This window comes from Nannospalax galili, unplaced genomic scaffold, assembly GCF_000622305.1.
Source record: "Nannospalax galili isolate Female #2095 unplaced genomic scaffold, S.galili_v1.0 scaffold702, whole genome shotgun sequence".
In the NCBI taxonomy this organism is placed as follows: domain Eukaryota; kingdom Metazoa; phylum Chordata; class Mammalia; order Rodentia; family Spalacidae; genus Nannospalax; species Nannospalax galili.
Genome location: NW_008348657.1, coordinates 585,266 through 599,674, shown reverse-complemented (window position 1 = coordinate 599,674; position 14,409 = coordinate 585,266). Strand labels below are relative to the sequence as shown.

At 44.4% G+C, this 14,409-nt stretch overlaps 1 protein-coding gene and 1 pseudogene across 2 annotated transcripts in view; one reads left to right on the top strand and one right to left on the bottom strand.

Annotated features, from left to right (window-relative positions):
• Positions 1-13,501, top strand: part of Taf5l (TATA-box binding protein associated factor 5 like) — a 24,200-nt gene extending 10,699 nt beyond the window's left edge. For both annotated transcript variants that reach the window (XM_008845777.3, XM_017801270.2), the window contains exons 3-5: positions 2,359-2,463; positions 6,207-6,931; positions 11,909-13,501. In XM_008845777.3, coding sequence (XP_008843999.1) covers positions 2,359-2,463; positions 6,207-6,931; positions 11,909-12,706 — 1,628 coding nt within the window. In that variant the 3' untranslated portion in view covers positions 12,707-13,501. The remainder of the gene's footprint in view (positions 1-2,358; positions 2,464-6,206; positions 6,932-11,908) is intronic.
• LOC108491433 lies at positions 60-2,332 on the bottom strand (annotated as a pseudogene).
• Positions 13,502-14,409: the final 908 nt, after the last annotated feature.

The following is a 14,409-nucleotide window of genomic DNA, read 5'->3' as shown; positions in this document are numbered from 1 at the left end:
AAAAAAAAAAAAAAAAAAAAAATGGGTGTGCTAAGCTCTGATAAAGACACCTTGGGGTTGGGAAGTAGAGAACATGGTCATCTGTACTAGGCCAACAAGGCATGGAAGTCTTGGTAAAGGCCTTGTACTCCCTAATCTATGGTCAAGTTGGCCAGTAATGGAAGGAATGAGCTTTGTTTTGAAGAACCTTTAGGAATACTCCACTGTCAGGTTAGTGGAGGACGTGCAAGGTCTAGAAATTGATTTTAGGAAGATCATTTGGTAATAGTTAGGGCCTAGATTGGAATTAGACAAGCCATCTAATAATCAGGATAGCCTGAGGATAACCAAGAATCTGGAGGATTTTGACTGGTAAAGGGAAGGGAAGACACCTGCCTGCTCTAGCTATCTGAATTCTGAAGGTGAGCAAAAGCTTCTTTCTGCACCTCTTTTCTATAGGGATTTTATGGCTCTCCCAGTCCTCCTGTGTTCATTTCCATCCCTCCATCTACATTCTAGTGTCTAGATGTGACATTTTTTCTTTCTTTCTTTTTAAAGCACTTTATTTTTCATCTACTTTGTTGCTATTTTGGTTAGTTGTCTGTAGAACAGCTTAAAACCATTCAGTAGTTATTCCAACCCATTCAGTAGCCTAAGCACTGGGAGCTACAGACAAGTTCTCTTCAGTCAGGAATTACTGGATAGGTACAGAGGTACCCTCATACCCTCAGACCAGTCTGTCCTCTCATGCTGAGCAGCAATGAACTCAAGAGTTGGCACAGTCCATTTACACTGGGACTTCTGCTTACCTTTCAGCAGCGGCTTGCTCTCCTCAGTCTCTTCAGGATCTGTGTAGAAGTGGGAATTAGGTGTAATCTTCCATGAATGCTCATGGGAGATGGTACCATGCATTTACAGAATCTCCTGGGTCAGGAACCACCACATCAGACTCCCTTGTTGACTAGGGTTGCAGTGTCCACATAGTACACAGGAGAATCTTAAACAGCAATGGTAGTCAGGTTGACACAAGATGCTTCTGTGAGAGGCTGGTGGTCACCTCTGGGATCACTCACCAACAGAAGGTATAGCTCTCAGAAGGCAGCCTAGACCTGGTTAGTACAGGTCCCAGAAGTGAAGTGGCCAACAATTGAAGTAGTTCCAGTAGCAGTGGCAAAGTTCAGTACAGCCCTCTGTTCAGTGTTCCTGGAGGAGATGATGCTGATATCAACAAAGTTTTCACAATGGTGACAATGGCACAGGATGCCAGCAAGAGCTTTTCTCAGGTCCTCTTTAGATTTATACTGTAAGCACCTTCACTCTTCCTTTAGTCAGTGTACTGTCCATCTGGAAATTGAGTTTGGTGACACCTAAGTGGGTTCCTTCTGCAAAGAATGTGAAGACATTCTCCTCCTCCATTTTCAGGACATCAGAGGCTCTGGACATTGGGTGAACCCTTTAAATTACAATGGGATCAAGATGGACTCCTCCCTAGGTAGCACAGAAAACTTGAATTTCTTTTTAGAAAGAATAAACTTGGGCCAGGCACAGTGACATACTCCTGTAATCCCAGTACATAAAAGGCTGAGGTACAGAATTGTGAGTTCCAGGCCAGCCTGGTCTGTATAAGACCCTCTAAGAAAAAGAAACCGTAAACTCAAAAAGTACATGTTTGTATGCTCAATATTGAGACCCTAAGCCTTCTTCCTAAGTCAGCTGCCCAGAACACTGCGACCAACCCCTTCCCCCAGGAATGTGATTGAACAACTATTCCCTGCATTCTGATCCACCTAGGACAGCGGGCCAGAAGTTCCCCATGTTGGGGAACTCCATCCGAGCCATTGTGGAAGAGCCACACATTCACATCAGCCCTATGGTCCCTGGTTTTGAGGCCATGAGGCCTTGGGGAAAAAATGTTTTAAGGGAAAATCTACAAATGGGTTCAAAATTAAAGAAACCTCCCTGCAAATAAAGTAAAAACAGAAGTGGAGAGAAAAGATTAAAAGTGATCAAAATTTGAAATCAAGAGTCTTAGAAAATAGGAAGAAATTATCAAAAATGAAAGTTTCTCAGAACTGGCAAATAATCTCTCAGATTAGTAGGACCACCCACAGCACATTGTAACAACAGAGGCCAGACATTTCCAGGTACATCTCAAGAATGTATGTGCTTGTCCTCTCTCCACTTTCTTATCCTCTGCCCTAGGTATATGGGGTATCAGGAGGGAGGGAAGACAGACAAGTGTCATCAATTTACCATCAGTTTATCAGGACCGCAGAGAATCTTACCTAGAGATGTCATTGGGCTCCACCCTTTGTCCCTCCTGCTGCATGGTAGATAGTAACTGTCTTCCTATCCCTGTCTGTGTGTCTTCCTTTTTAGTCCAGTCAGAATCTGGTTGTACCAATGCAGTGTCTGCAGCTCCTTGCCAGGCAGAACCCCAGCAATATGAAGTGCAGTTTGGACGACTGCGTAGCTTTCTCACTGGTAAGTCCTCACCATGGGGAGCCTTTTGTTTTTAAGAAACAAAATAATGTAGGTGTCCCTCAGAATCTGTTGAATTACAAGAGCGTGGTGGTATGTGCAAGGGATAAAAGAAGTTTTTACAAGAACAGAAAGAGGACTCTGGGTGTCTTATCCACTGTTTGTCCATGGCACTGATTTGTGACCTGTGTTGGGTAAATGAAAGCCAAGTCAGCCGTGGAGACAAGCATCTGGAAGTGTGGTGGGTGTGAAATGTATACTGTCTCAGAGTACAGACAAAGAAGTTAGACATTGTTGGGGGCTGGAGAGATGGCTCAACAGTTAGAGTACTGACTGCCCTTGCAGAGGACCCGGGTTCAATTCCCAGCACCCACATGGTGGCTAACAGTCATCTGTAACTCCAGTTCCAGGGGGAATCTGATGCCTTTATGTGACCTCTAAGGGCATTGCACGACATGGGTGCACTTACACACGTGCAGGCAATACACTCATACATATAAAATAAAAATAAATAAAATTATTTTTTTATTTTAATTTTTTTATTTTATGTGTATGAGTGTTATGCCTGCATGTAGGTAAGTGCACCCATGTTGTGCAGTACCCACAGAGGACAGAAGAGGCTTGTCGGATCCCCTGGAACTGGAGTTACAGACAGTTGTTAGCTGCCATATGGGTGCTGGGACTCGAACTTGGGTCTTCTGCAAGAATAGTCAGTATTCTTCACCTCTGAGCCATCTCTCCAGCCCATAAAATATTTTTTTTAAAAAGGAAGTTAGACATAGTCATTTAGGTAACAGAATGACCCACTCAAATACAGAATCAGCGGATATGTGTTCCAATCGTTCTCATTATCTGAGTTTTTAAATCACTTTAAGAAAAGCCGCTTATCCTCTTTGGAACTTCCACCTTCCTTGGATGTGAGATGAGGAGGCGGTTGTATAGAACCATGTCCTCTGGCCCTGATATGACTGGTGTCAACTTCAGGTTGAGGGGTTGCAGTAAGAGAACCATGTTGACTCTAGATACTAACTAATCAAGGTCTTATTGAATCAACTTTTCTATATAAAAAAAACACCTTGTAAGAATTTTAAAAAAAGCTTTCTTTGCCCTAGAAGGGCAAATTGTGGTAGTTAGCAGCAAATTATAATATAAATCATTTGAACTGGCCAGGTATGGTGGCACATGCCTTTAATCTCAGCTCTCAGGAGGCAGAAGTAGGCAGATCTCTGAGTTCAAGCTAGAAAGTTCCAGACCACCCAGGACTACATAGTAAAACTCTTCTCTCCAAAACAACAACAACAAAAATTATAAATAATTCTAATTTAGTCATGGTGGTACCCCAGTACTTAGGAAAATTAAGAAATAGTTCAACGACAAAGGATGTCTTCAGCGATGGGGGTGGGGGTGGGGATCAAGAATGGCTCACTACATAAAGGCACCTGCCTCCAAACCTGATGACCTGAGTTCAATCCCTAAGACCTACTTGGTGGGGTGGAAGGAAAGAACCAACTCCCACAAGTTATCCTTTGTACTCTACATGTGTCATAGCACACAGGTACACACACACTAAATGTAATTTTTTTAGGCTGTATTAAAAAAAAGAAATAATAAACAGTTAAAATACTTTGGGGATTAGAGAGATGGCTCATCAGTTAAGAGAGCTTGCTGCTTTCCTGAGGACCCAAGTTCTGTTCCCAGCACCCACATTGGGCAGCTCACAAGCACCACTAACTCCAGCTCCAAGGAATCAGACTGTGAACTTTAAAATTTTTTTTCTTATGTGACTGTTCCTTGTGTTAATCTAATGGCAAAAATGTAAATGAGAAAATAGATGTATGTGCCAAAGTAAGATTCCTTAGCTTTTCCGCTTTGCAGTTACCCTAGGTTACTTGACCCCCCATCATAAAGAACCTGCATCATTGGGGCTGGAGAGGTGGCTCAACAGTTAAACCACTGGCTGCTCTTGCAGAACACCTAGGTTTGGTTCCCAGCACCCACATGGCAGCTAACAGCCATTTGTAACTACAGTTCCAAGAGAATCCAATACCCCTTCTGTCCTCCACGGGCATTGTACCTCACACACATGTAGGCATAACTTGCACGCATAAAATTAAAATAATTAAAAAAAAAATAGCAAAATTTTAGAATAGTGATCAGCTACTTTTTGTCTCCACTAAGGATGAAAAGAAATAATAAGGACTGCATTTATAGTAAGCAAGGTTTTTTGTTTGTTTGTTTGTTTGTTTGTTTGTTTGTTTTGGTCACTGGCTCGTCAGGGAGGAGCTCTCTGTGCTCTTGTTCTGGATATGGTCTGCTCCATGCATGACTAAGGATGCTGGGATGACCCAATAACCGAATGGGTTTTCAGTCGTGGAGGTGGAGATGTACTCAAATGGTTTTGTCATTGCAAGCCACAGTGGGTTGTAGCGAAGCCTTGTCACGTTGGGTTAGGACTGCTGAAGTTTGTACTAGTGCGCATTTTGATTCTTGCGTCCCTTTTCTCATTTCCTTTTGGGTTGTGGATGCTTTTCTGAGATATTTGCCCAGGCCCCTGCTGAGGATTAGTTCATGGTTTTTTAAAATGGTCAGAAGAATGTTAAATGTTGGCTTACAGCATTTTTATTTTTAACTTATTTAAACGCCCACAAACAGTACACTAAATGTAAAATCTTTGTATTTCTGTACAAAATCCATACTCGTTACAGTGAAGGATAAACAAAACCCATAAAGTTCAAATTAACAGTAGTTGTAATAGGTAGATTTTGCTAGGGTGTCTGGTTAGCACTGTGCTCTATAGGGGGTTGGTCCTTCTGGTCCTGACTGGACTGTGTGGCACCTCTGCCCTGAGATGGCTGCCCTCTCAAATTGACTGAGTAGCTACAGAGTCCTGCTCACAGACACTGCCGTCATTTGCACACATACATACTTAGGTACCACATGCACCTATTCTTATCATCTGTGACAGTTAAGCTAGACTTTTTTTACATTCTTTGTCACCAGCTGTGGTGGTACACACCTTTAATCCCAGCACTTGGGAGGCAGAGGCCAGCCTGGTCTACATAGTAAGTTCCAGGTCACCTGGGGCCGAAGGGAAACAAAAACATTCTTTGTCAAAGTTTCATGGCATTGAAGTCTCAAACTGGTTAAGTGGTCTCAATGACAAGAAAATGGCTATAATTTGTCACTGCAAAGGGGAAGTTTTGCGTTTTCTATCAAGGAAGTTGAAGCTTTGAATGAACAGTGCCATCATCACATAGGATACATCAGCCTAGATGGCTAACCAGCTTTGATTTTACTCTTGGCCACACTGCACATACATTACCTCACCCTCACCCCCACTCCATGCTCACAGGTTGAGTGTTAAGACCTTGTCAGAACGTCTTGCTAAGTGCAATCCCGAAGATTTTGTACGGACTTGTGTTCCTTGGTTTAAGCTTATCAAGTTGAAAGTCTTTGTGAAGAACTTAGTCTTCTATGAACCCCTCTAAGGATCCTCAGAAGCATGGGATTTCTGATTTGAGAAACAGTAGGGAAGATGCTAGAATGAATGCCCAGGTACAGCTGCTGAGCTGTCACAAGGCACAGCTAAGTCTCTCACCTTGGCTGGACCTCAGAGTCTATACTCTTCCTTCTTTGATGAGAAAGACTTTGAAACTCCAGATTCTGTGTGGCAGAGTATGGGGCATAAGAAGGGTCCTCTGTTCCTCCAGTGTTTCTGAGTATGAGTCCTCTGTTTCTCATTGCAGATTCTGACTCCCAGTACAGCCACGAAGTGATGCCTCTCCTCTACCCTCTCTTTGTCTACCTCCACCTCAACCTGGTCCAGAGTGGCCCCAAGAGCACAGTGGAAAGCTTCTACAGCCGCTTCCATGGGATGTTTCTGCAGAATGCAAGCCAAAAGGATGTCATCGAGCAGCTGCAGACCACACAGACCATCCAGGACATTCTATCGAACTTCCAGCTTCGCTCATTCCTGGACAACAAGTATGTGGTCCGTCTCCAAGAAGACAGCTACAACTACCTTATCCGCTACCTCCAAAGCGACAACAACACTGCCCTGTGCAAGGTGCTGGCCGTGCACATTCACCTGGACGTGCAGCCTGCCAAGAGGACAGACTACCAGCTGTATGCCACTGGTGGTTCCTCCCGTAGTGAGAGCAGTGGCCTGGAGCCTCCAGATGTGCCCAGCCCTATTCTGCAGAACGAAGCCGCACTGGAAGTCTTGCAGGAGAGTATCAAGCGTGTCAAGGATGGACCTCCCTCCCTCACCACCATCTGCTTCTACGCCTTCTATAACACAGAGCAGCTGCTGAATACTGCAGAGATCTCCTCTGATAGCAAACTGCTGGCTGCCGGGTTTGACAACTCTTGCATAAAGCTCTGGAGCTTGCGATCCAAGAAGCTGAAATCAGAGCCCCACCATGTAGATGCATCCCGCATCCGCCTGGCTTGTGACACTCTGGAGGAAGAGGTAGGAATGCCACTTTTTCTTTCTAATACTTCCTTCCTGACTATTAGAGGACTCTTCCCAAACCTGACCTGTCTCTCAGGAAACAGTAGTCCATAATTCCCTCCTCTGATAGCCAAAACCAGACTCTGGTTCGATGATGTAGCCGTTGATTCCTCTTCATACCTGACATGAATAGTAAAGCCCGTCTCCTAACATGGACCTAGCATTATTAATGTGTGGGCAGTATTTAGCTCTGAGAAGAAGATGCCACCGCTAAGCCTGATTAACACATCTTCAGCTGATGTTGACATAGTTGTGATGAAGTTAAATGTTAAGCAGTGTGTGCACATGTGCATTTCACAGATACAAACTGAGAAGCAAGATAGCTAGCATAGAGTCTGCATTTAAACAGTAATGAATGGTGTCTTCACCCACAGAAATCTGGGCTGTTTCACAGCCTTGTCAGCATAGTAAGGACATTTCTGGAGGTCAGTTCTCTGGCTTTAAATGGCATGGGTTGTAGAACTATGGTGTCCCCTCAGTGCAGGGACCTATTGTCAAGTGGTTAGTCTGGGATGGTCATGAAAGGGGCAAGCACAGCAGCCTGAGTTTCAGTTTATTAGAGTTACTACTGTCAAAAAAAAAAAAAAAACTTGGACTGTGGGAGGCTTCACAGTCAGCTTCTCTTGAGCATCCACAAAGCTAGAGCCCAGGTATTTCTGTCCTCTTACCACTGATGTGCAGATAGTTTTACATCAGGGCACTTAGGATAAAAAATACTTTACACTGGTTTAAAAAAATGAAGAGTCAAAAGTCACTTTGGGTAAGATGCAGCAGCTAATGAGACTGTTGCCGGGATTGTACACAGGAGTGAGCCCTGGCCTTCCCCATACCTCATTCTGAGTCTACCTTGCCTTTGAACGTCTGCTTCTTGCCACTGAGACAATGCAGTGAGGGATTTTGTTAGGGTGAATTAAGTCTAGTTTCTAGGGCTCTCCAGAATTCTCCAGAATACTTGTGCACTGTACTTACATTCAATTTTCAGACTTCTCTTTGCACTGAAGACTACAGTAGCTGCTACCATCAGTTGAGGGATACTGCCCTCATTTACTTTCAATTTTCTATAAATTAAAAAAAAAAAATTATTCCTATTGACCTTACTAACTTTGACAGTACAAACTTTGGAGATTATTTGGGTTGTTAATATAAAGGGTAATAGCACTGTGGTGTTAAGCATGGAAAAGTGTATTTGAAGACCTGGGTTAGTATCTCCCAGGACTGAATGAACTTAAGTGTCACTGGAACTAGGAGAGGGGCAGAACAGAACTGATTGATAGCCTGGCCCTGTCTGCACAGTGTTCGGTGCTCTAGCTAGGGTGATGATGGTAGAAAAGGAAGCAAGAGGGAGCCCAGTGATTGGGTTACATGGAGGAGGAGAAGGGGACATGTACATTGGGTGCCTACATCCTAGGCCAGGGCTGCCATGCAGTGGCAAGAAGGGCTGTCCATCAGTACAAGAATGGCAGATTTGCTTGATTGTCTCTGCTTTGATTATACTCATACTGAAAGTGCTGTCTTTGGCCTCCGCTTTAAGAGGAACTTCTTGAAGCTGGACATGATGATACATGCATTTTATCCCAGCACTCAAGGGCCAGAGGCTGGCAAATCTCTGAAGGGTTAGAAGCTCACATGCCTATAGAAGCCAGGAAGGGAAAAAATGGTGAGGCCAGTGGGAAATTACAGGTGAAGATTAGGAAATAAGAAAAAACCACAAAACCACATAAAAGACCCAGTTAACAATCTCTGCTTTTAATTTTATTTATGTGTGTGTGCCTCCATGATTTTATGTGTCCCACATTCATGCAGGTGTTCACAAAAGCCAGAGGGCATCAGATCCCCTGGAGCTGGAGTTAAAAGTTGTGAGCCACCTGATATGGGTGCTGGGAACTAAACCCAGGTCCTTTGGAAGAGCAGTAAGCATTCTTAACTGGTCAGCCTTCTTTCCAGTCCTGACTTTAATATTTTTAATCTAGTATGGACAAAATATTTCCGTGTGTAGGCAGTATTGATTCATATGCTAAAATATTTCAGTTTGTAAGCAGTATTGATTCATATGCTAAGCAGTGACTTCCTTGCTTTTGATTCTTTTTTGCTGTTTTTGAGACAGGGTCTGCCTATAGCCCCAGCTGCCCTGGGGACCAGGGTCTGCCCTGTAGACCAGGCTGGCCTCGAGCTCACAGAGACCTGCCTGCCTATGCCTTCATCCCTACTGCTTTCAATTCTTTTCTTACAAGACTAGATATAACTGCTTTTCTTCTTGATAGTTGAGAACAAGGTTAAAGTTCAGACAGCCAAATATAGACTTGGGGAAGGCTTGGGTGTCAGCTAACATGACATTCTGGGGTATACTCGCATGGGAGCAGACAGCCATAACATGGAAGATTTAGGGACCCCATGAGGATGTGGTAGTGTTTGCAGACAGCTCATTTATCTTTGAATTTCTGTTTATGCATGTTTTATAATGTAGGTCATAAAGTTTATTACTGTTTATAAGTATTCTTTACTCATCAACATTGCATATGCCTATTGACTACAGAAACAGCACTAGAGGGAGCGCTGGAGTATGGTCCTGTCAGCAGGAGAGGTAGTGCAATAGGGCTGGCCCTATTGGCCTGAGCTGAACCACATCAGAAACCATGTCTGGTTATTTTAGACTATGGCTCTAGTGAGAGCAGAAGTTCTGGTATCTGTTTCTAGGCCAAGGCCTAGGGAAGGTTGTCACAGTTCTGGTTTATCTGTTCCATCTCCAGGCAGATGGTCCCTGCAAACCCCCAAAGTGAAGGCTCACTCCTATAGTTAGCTACATGTTCCAGGCGAAGACCACTCACATCTCTAATCCACAGTTCACATCTAAAAAATCTGTGTTTAATTGGCCTGGGGTCACTTTTGTTCCCACAGTCCTTACATAAACTTCCTTGTACAGAGCAGTGAGTCATATGTGAAATGTCAGACCTCTGAGAAATGAAAACTCAACAGTTAAGAGCACTAGCTGCTCTTGCAGAAGACCTGGGTTCGATTCCCAACACCCATATGGTAGCTGACAACATCTGTAACTCCAGTTCCAAGGGAGTTCCCACAGTCCTTACATAAACTTCATTGTATAGAGCAGTGAGTCATGTGTGAAATGTCAGACCTCTGAGAAATGAAAACTCAACAGTTAAGAGCACTAGCTGCTCTTGCAGAAGACCTGGGTTCGATTCCCAACACCCACATGGTAGCTGACAACATCTGTAACTCCAGTTCCAAGGGAATCTGATACCCTCTTCTGACCTCCAAGAGCATTACATTGACATGGGTACATTTACAGCAATACTATACTCATTCACATTAAAAAAAATAATAATAAATAAAAGTTTTGTTTTTTGGTCTTTTTGAGACAGGGTCTCCCTGTAGCCTGTAGCTATCCTGGATTCACCATGGAGACCAGGCTTGCCTCGAACTCAGAGATCCACCTGCCTCTGCCTCCCGATTGCTGGGATTAAAGGCATGCGCCACCATGCCCGGCCTTAAAATATTTTTTTTTAAAAAAAGAAAATTGCAGGGCTGGAGAGATGGCTCAGCAGTTAAGAACACTGGTTGTTCTTGCAGAAGACCCAGGTTCGAATCCCAGCACCCACATGGCAGCTAACAACTGTCCATAACTCCAGTTCCAGGAGATTCGACAGGTGCACTGACCTACATGCAGGCAATACACACATACACATAAAATAAAAATAATAAATAAAATTTTTTTAATTGCTAATATTCTTGATAACACCCAATGGGACCCTGAGTTCCCAAATGCTTTTACACTTCTAATTCAGTGTCTACTTTTGAGTACTCACAGACACCAGTGTTTACTTTAACTTGCTCAAACGTGTATACATTTGTGGCAGTCCTTTCACTTTGACTTAATAGTTCCAAGTAGAATAAAGGACACCCTGCTTAAGAGGTGCTCTTTTCCTAAATAGGAACCAACAAAGCCAAGTATTTAAGAATCTTGGTCATTGTCTGGTGTTAAATTAAAACCCACTGTAGTGGAGACTTGCAGCTGTGGTATTCAGGAGCTTTCCTGTGAAGGAGTGGAGGGGAAATGGATTTGGACTGTGGCCTTGTGGGGAAGGACTGTGGGAGCAGACTCTATTTCCAAGTACCATTGTGGACATCCCTCTGTCCTCATGTACAAGCAATTCTAAGAGTGACATGAGTCATTTGGCCTGCTAAAGTCATTCTCATCATGTGGTTTGTTGCTTTAGGAGACAGGTTGAGATTCTCCATCTTTATTTCCTTTCTTTTCTCTTTTGGTTGGTTTTGATTTTTTTGAGACAAGTCTCACTCCTTTGCCTAAAGTTCAAGGTGACCCTCCTCCCTCAGCCTCCCAAGTGCTGATATTACAAGTGTGAGTCACCATACCCACTGTCTTCATTTCTTTTGAGATACCATAAAGTCCTCCAGAGTGTTTTGAAACTTTGTAACCCCATCTGGCCTTGAGCTCATGATTTCCTGCCTCAGCTTCCCTGATACTCAGATCACAGGTGTGCACCACAGTGACTGTCTCCATATTCCTTTAAACGGAATAGAAATGAAGTAACTTGGCTTACGAAAGTATAATGAGAGCTGATAGCTGAAGACAGTGCGACAGGAGACGTTAGGAACTCAGTATCTATTCAACTTAGTCTTTTCAAATGATACCCATCAGAATCACTAGTGGAAGTCACCATAGGCTTGCCTTTTTAGTCGGAGCCTTGTTCCAAGAGTAAGGCCCATAGACAGAATAGGCTTTTGTTTGTGTCTCTGATGTGGCCTGTGGTTAGGTCATGCCCTCTGTCCTTTACTGACAGATGCTCTTTCCCAGGTGGACCCTCATATCTACTTTTCCCCTTCTTGGAAATATTTTCCCTGTGAGAGCAGTAAATATTTTCTTTTTGTGTGTCCCACCCCTTGACCCCCCTGTTCCAGGAGAATGAAGAGGATACTGTGGGCACAGAAATGAAGATCCTACGGGGACACTGTGGCCCAGTGTATAGTACACGATTCCTTGCAGACAGCTCAGGACTGCTATCTTGTTCTGAGGATATGTCCATCAGGTACTGGGACCTGGGCAGCTTTACCAACACTGTGCTGTACCAAGGTCATGCCTACCCAGTGTGGGACGTGGATATCAGCCCGTACAGCCTGTACTTTGCCAGTGGGTCCCATGACCGCACTGCCAGACTGTGGTCTTTTGATCGGACGTACCCACTGAGGATATACGCAGGGCACCTGGCAGATGTGGACTGTGTCAAATTCCACCCCAACTCAAACTACTTGGCCACAGGCTCCACTGACAAGACTGTGCGACTGTGGAGTGCCCAGCAGGGAAATTCAGTGCGACTCTTCACAGGTCACCGTGGCCCCGTGCTCTCCCTTGCCTTTTCTCCCAACGGTAAGTACTTGGCATCTGCTGGCGAAGACCAGCGGTTGAAGCTGTGGGACTTGGCCTCCGGGACCCTTTTTAAAGAACTAAGAGGCCACACAGACAGCATCACCAGTCTGGCCTTCAGCCCTGACAGCGGTCTGGTGGCCTCTGCCTCTATGGACAACTCTGTGCGCGTCTGGGACATCAGGAGCACATCCTGCAATGCACCTGCTGATGGCTCTTCTGGTGAGCTGGTAGGCGTGTACACTGGGCAGATGAGCAATGTCCTGAGCGTGCAGTTCATGGCCTGCAACCTCCTCCTGGTGACTGGAATCACACAAGAAAATCAGGAACATTAAGTTTTTATTCAGGTGGCAGACTGGGTGGGGCCAGAAGCCTTTGACCCCAGCCCAGGACATGCTGAAACTGCATCAGTGATTGCAAAAGAGCCCTCCCCAACTCCTCCCTCAACTGACACAGCCCCAGTGCACTAGATTCCAGGTGAGAGCCAGGATGCTAAAAAGCTCACGGCCTCCTGGTCTTGTGTAAGCACCTTCCTGTTACTCCCTCTCAGTGCGTTGACTGAAACAGTTGCTGAGCCCTCCTTGGGACAGCTGTGGACAGTGTCACCTGTGGCCACCCCTTGAGGAGGGAAGTGGAGACAGGAACTAGAAAAGAGAGGGCTGGTCTAGCAGTCTTCCCTTTTGCAAAATGATAGAGAACCAGGATTTTTTATTATTATAATTATTAATATAAATGAGAAAAGGAAACCTAGCACTGGCAGAGGGTGGCTCTGCTTTTATTTTTCAGGTTTAACTTCTGGCACTGGCTGTTATACTTGGAATTTTGAGGTTCAGGGAAATTTAGACTTTGGTAGCCAAGTATATCAGGAGAAAGTGGCATCTCTGGTGTAGAGGTGTAGATTGGTCCCACCAGATGATGAGCTTATGGGAGCAGGCGGGTGGCTTAACTGAACACTGGGCTCCTGCGGTGATGGTGGGAAAAAGATTCTTTTACTGACTGTGCTTCTGCCAGTATTTCCCTACCTTGGAAAAAAAGGTCATGGTGGGCAGAGGGTAGGCCTCAGTGTTAGAGCACTTGTCTTGATTGCAATAAGGTTCCATCCTAGCACCAAACACCAACAGTAAAAAAAAAAATTATGATAAGGAATAATTTGGAGTAAGTCACACAGTAGATTTAGGAAATGCTGAATTTCCAGTAACTGTTTATTCTGAGATGTGGAACTGCAGTACCAGTGTAGTGAACACGTGGATGAATCATGAGTACGCACTCACTCATATCAAACCATGCTCTAAGGGCAAAGCAAATTTTAATGTGTGGAAAAGGATTAAATATTTCTGTTTTCTGAAAAGAGTTATTTTGTATTTTGTTTTCTATTAAAATGTATTTAGTTTCAAAAAAAAAAAGTGTCCACATCTTATTTATACTCCTAAAATGGGCAGGTACCTGGTTTGTCCTCGGAGGGTGTTCTTCATGTGTATGCATATATTGCCTGGGTATAGGTAAGTGCACCCGTGCCAGGCATTGCCCGCAGAGGACAGAAGAGGCTGTCAGATCCCTTGAAACTGGAATTATAGACAGTTGTTAGCTGCCATGTGGGTGCTGGGATTCAAACCTGAGTATTCTGCAAGAACAATCAGTGTTCTTAACCGCTGAGCCATCTTTCCAGCCCCCCCCCCCCACTTTTTTTTTGTTTTTGGCTTTTTTTGAGACAGGGTCTCCTTGTAACCCCAACTGTCCTGGAACTCACTGTGTAGACCAGGCTGTCCTCAAACTCACAAAGATCAGCCTGCCTCTGCCTCCCAAGTGCTGGGATTAAAGGTGTGCACCACCATGCCTGGCACCAGCCCCTTTATTATTTTTATATCCCTGATTGCCTGCTTGTATGAAAGTGCACCCATGTTGTGCAGTGCCTGAGGAGGTCAGAAGAGGGTGCCAGATTCCTTGGAACTGAAGTTACAGACCTTTGTTAGCCATGTAGGTGCTGAGATTTGAGTTCAGGTCCTCTGTAAGACCAGTCAGTGCTCTTAACTACTGAGCC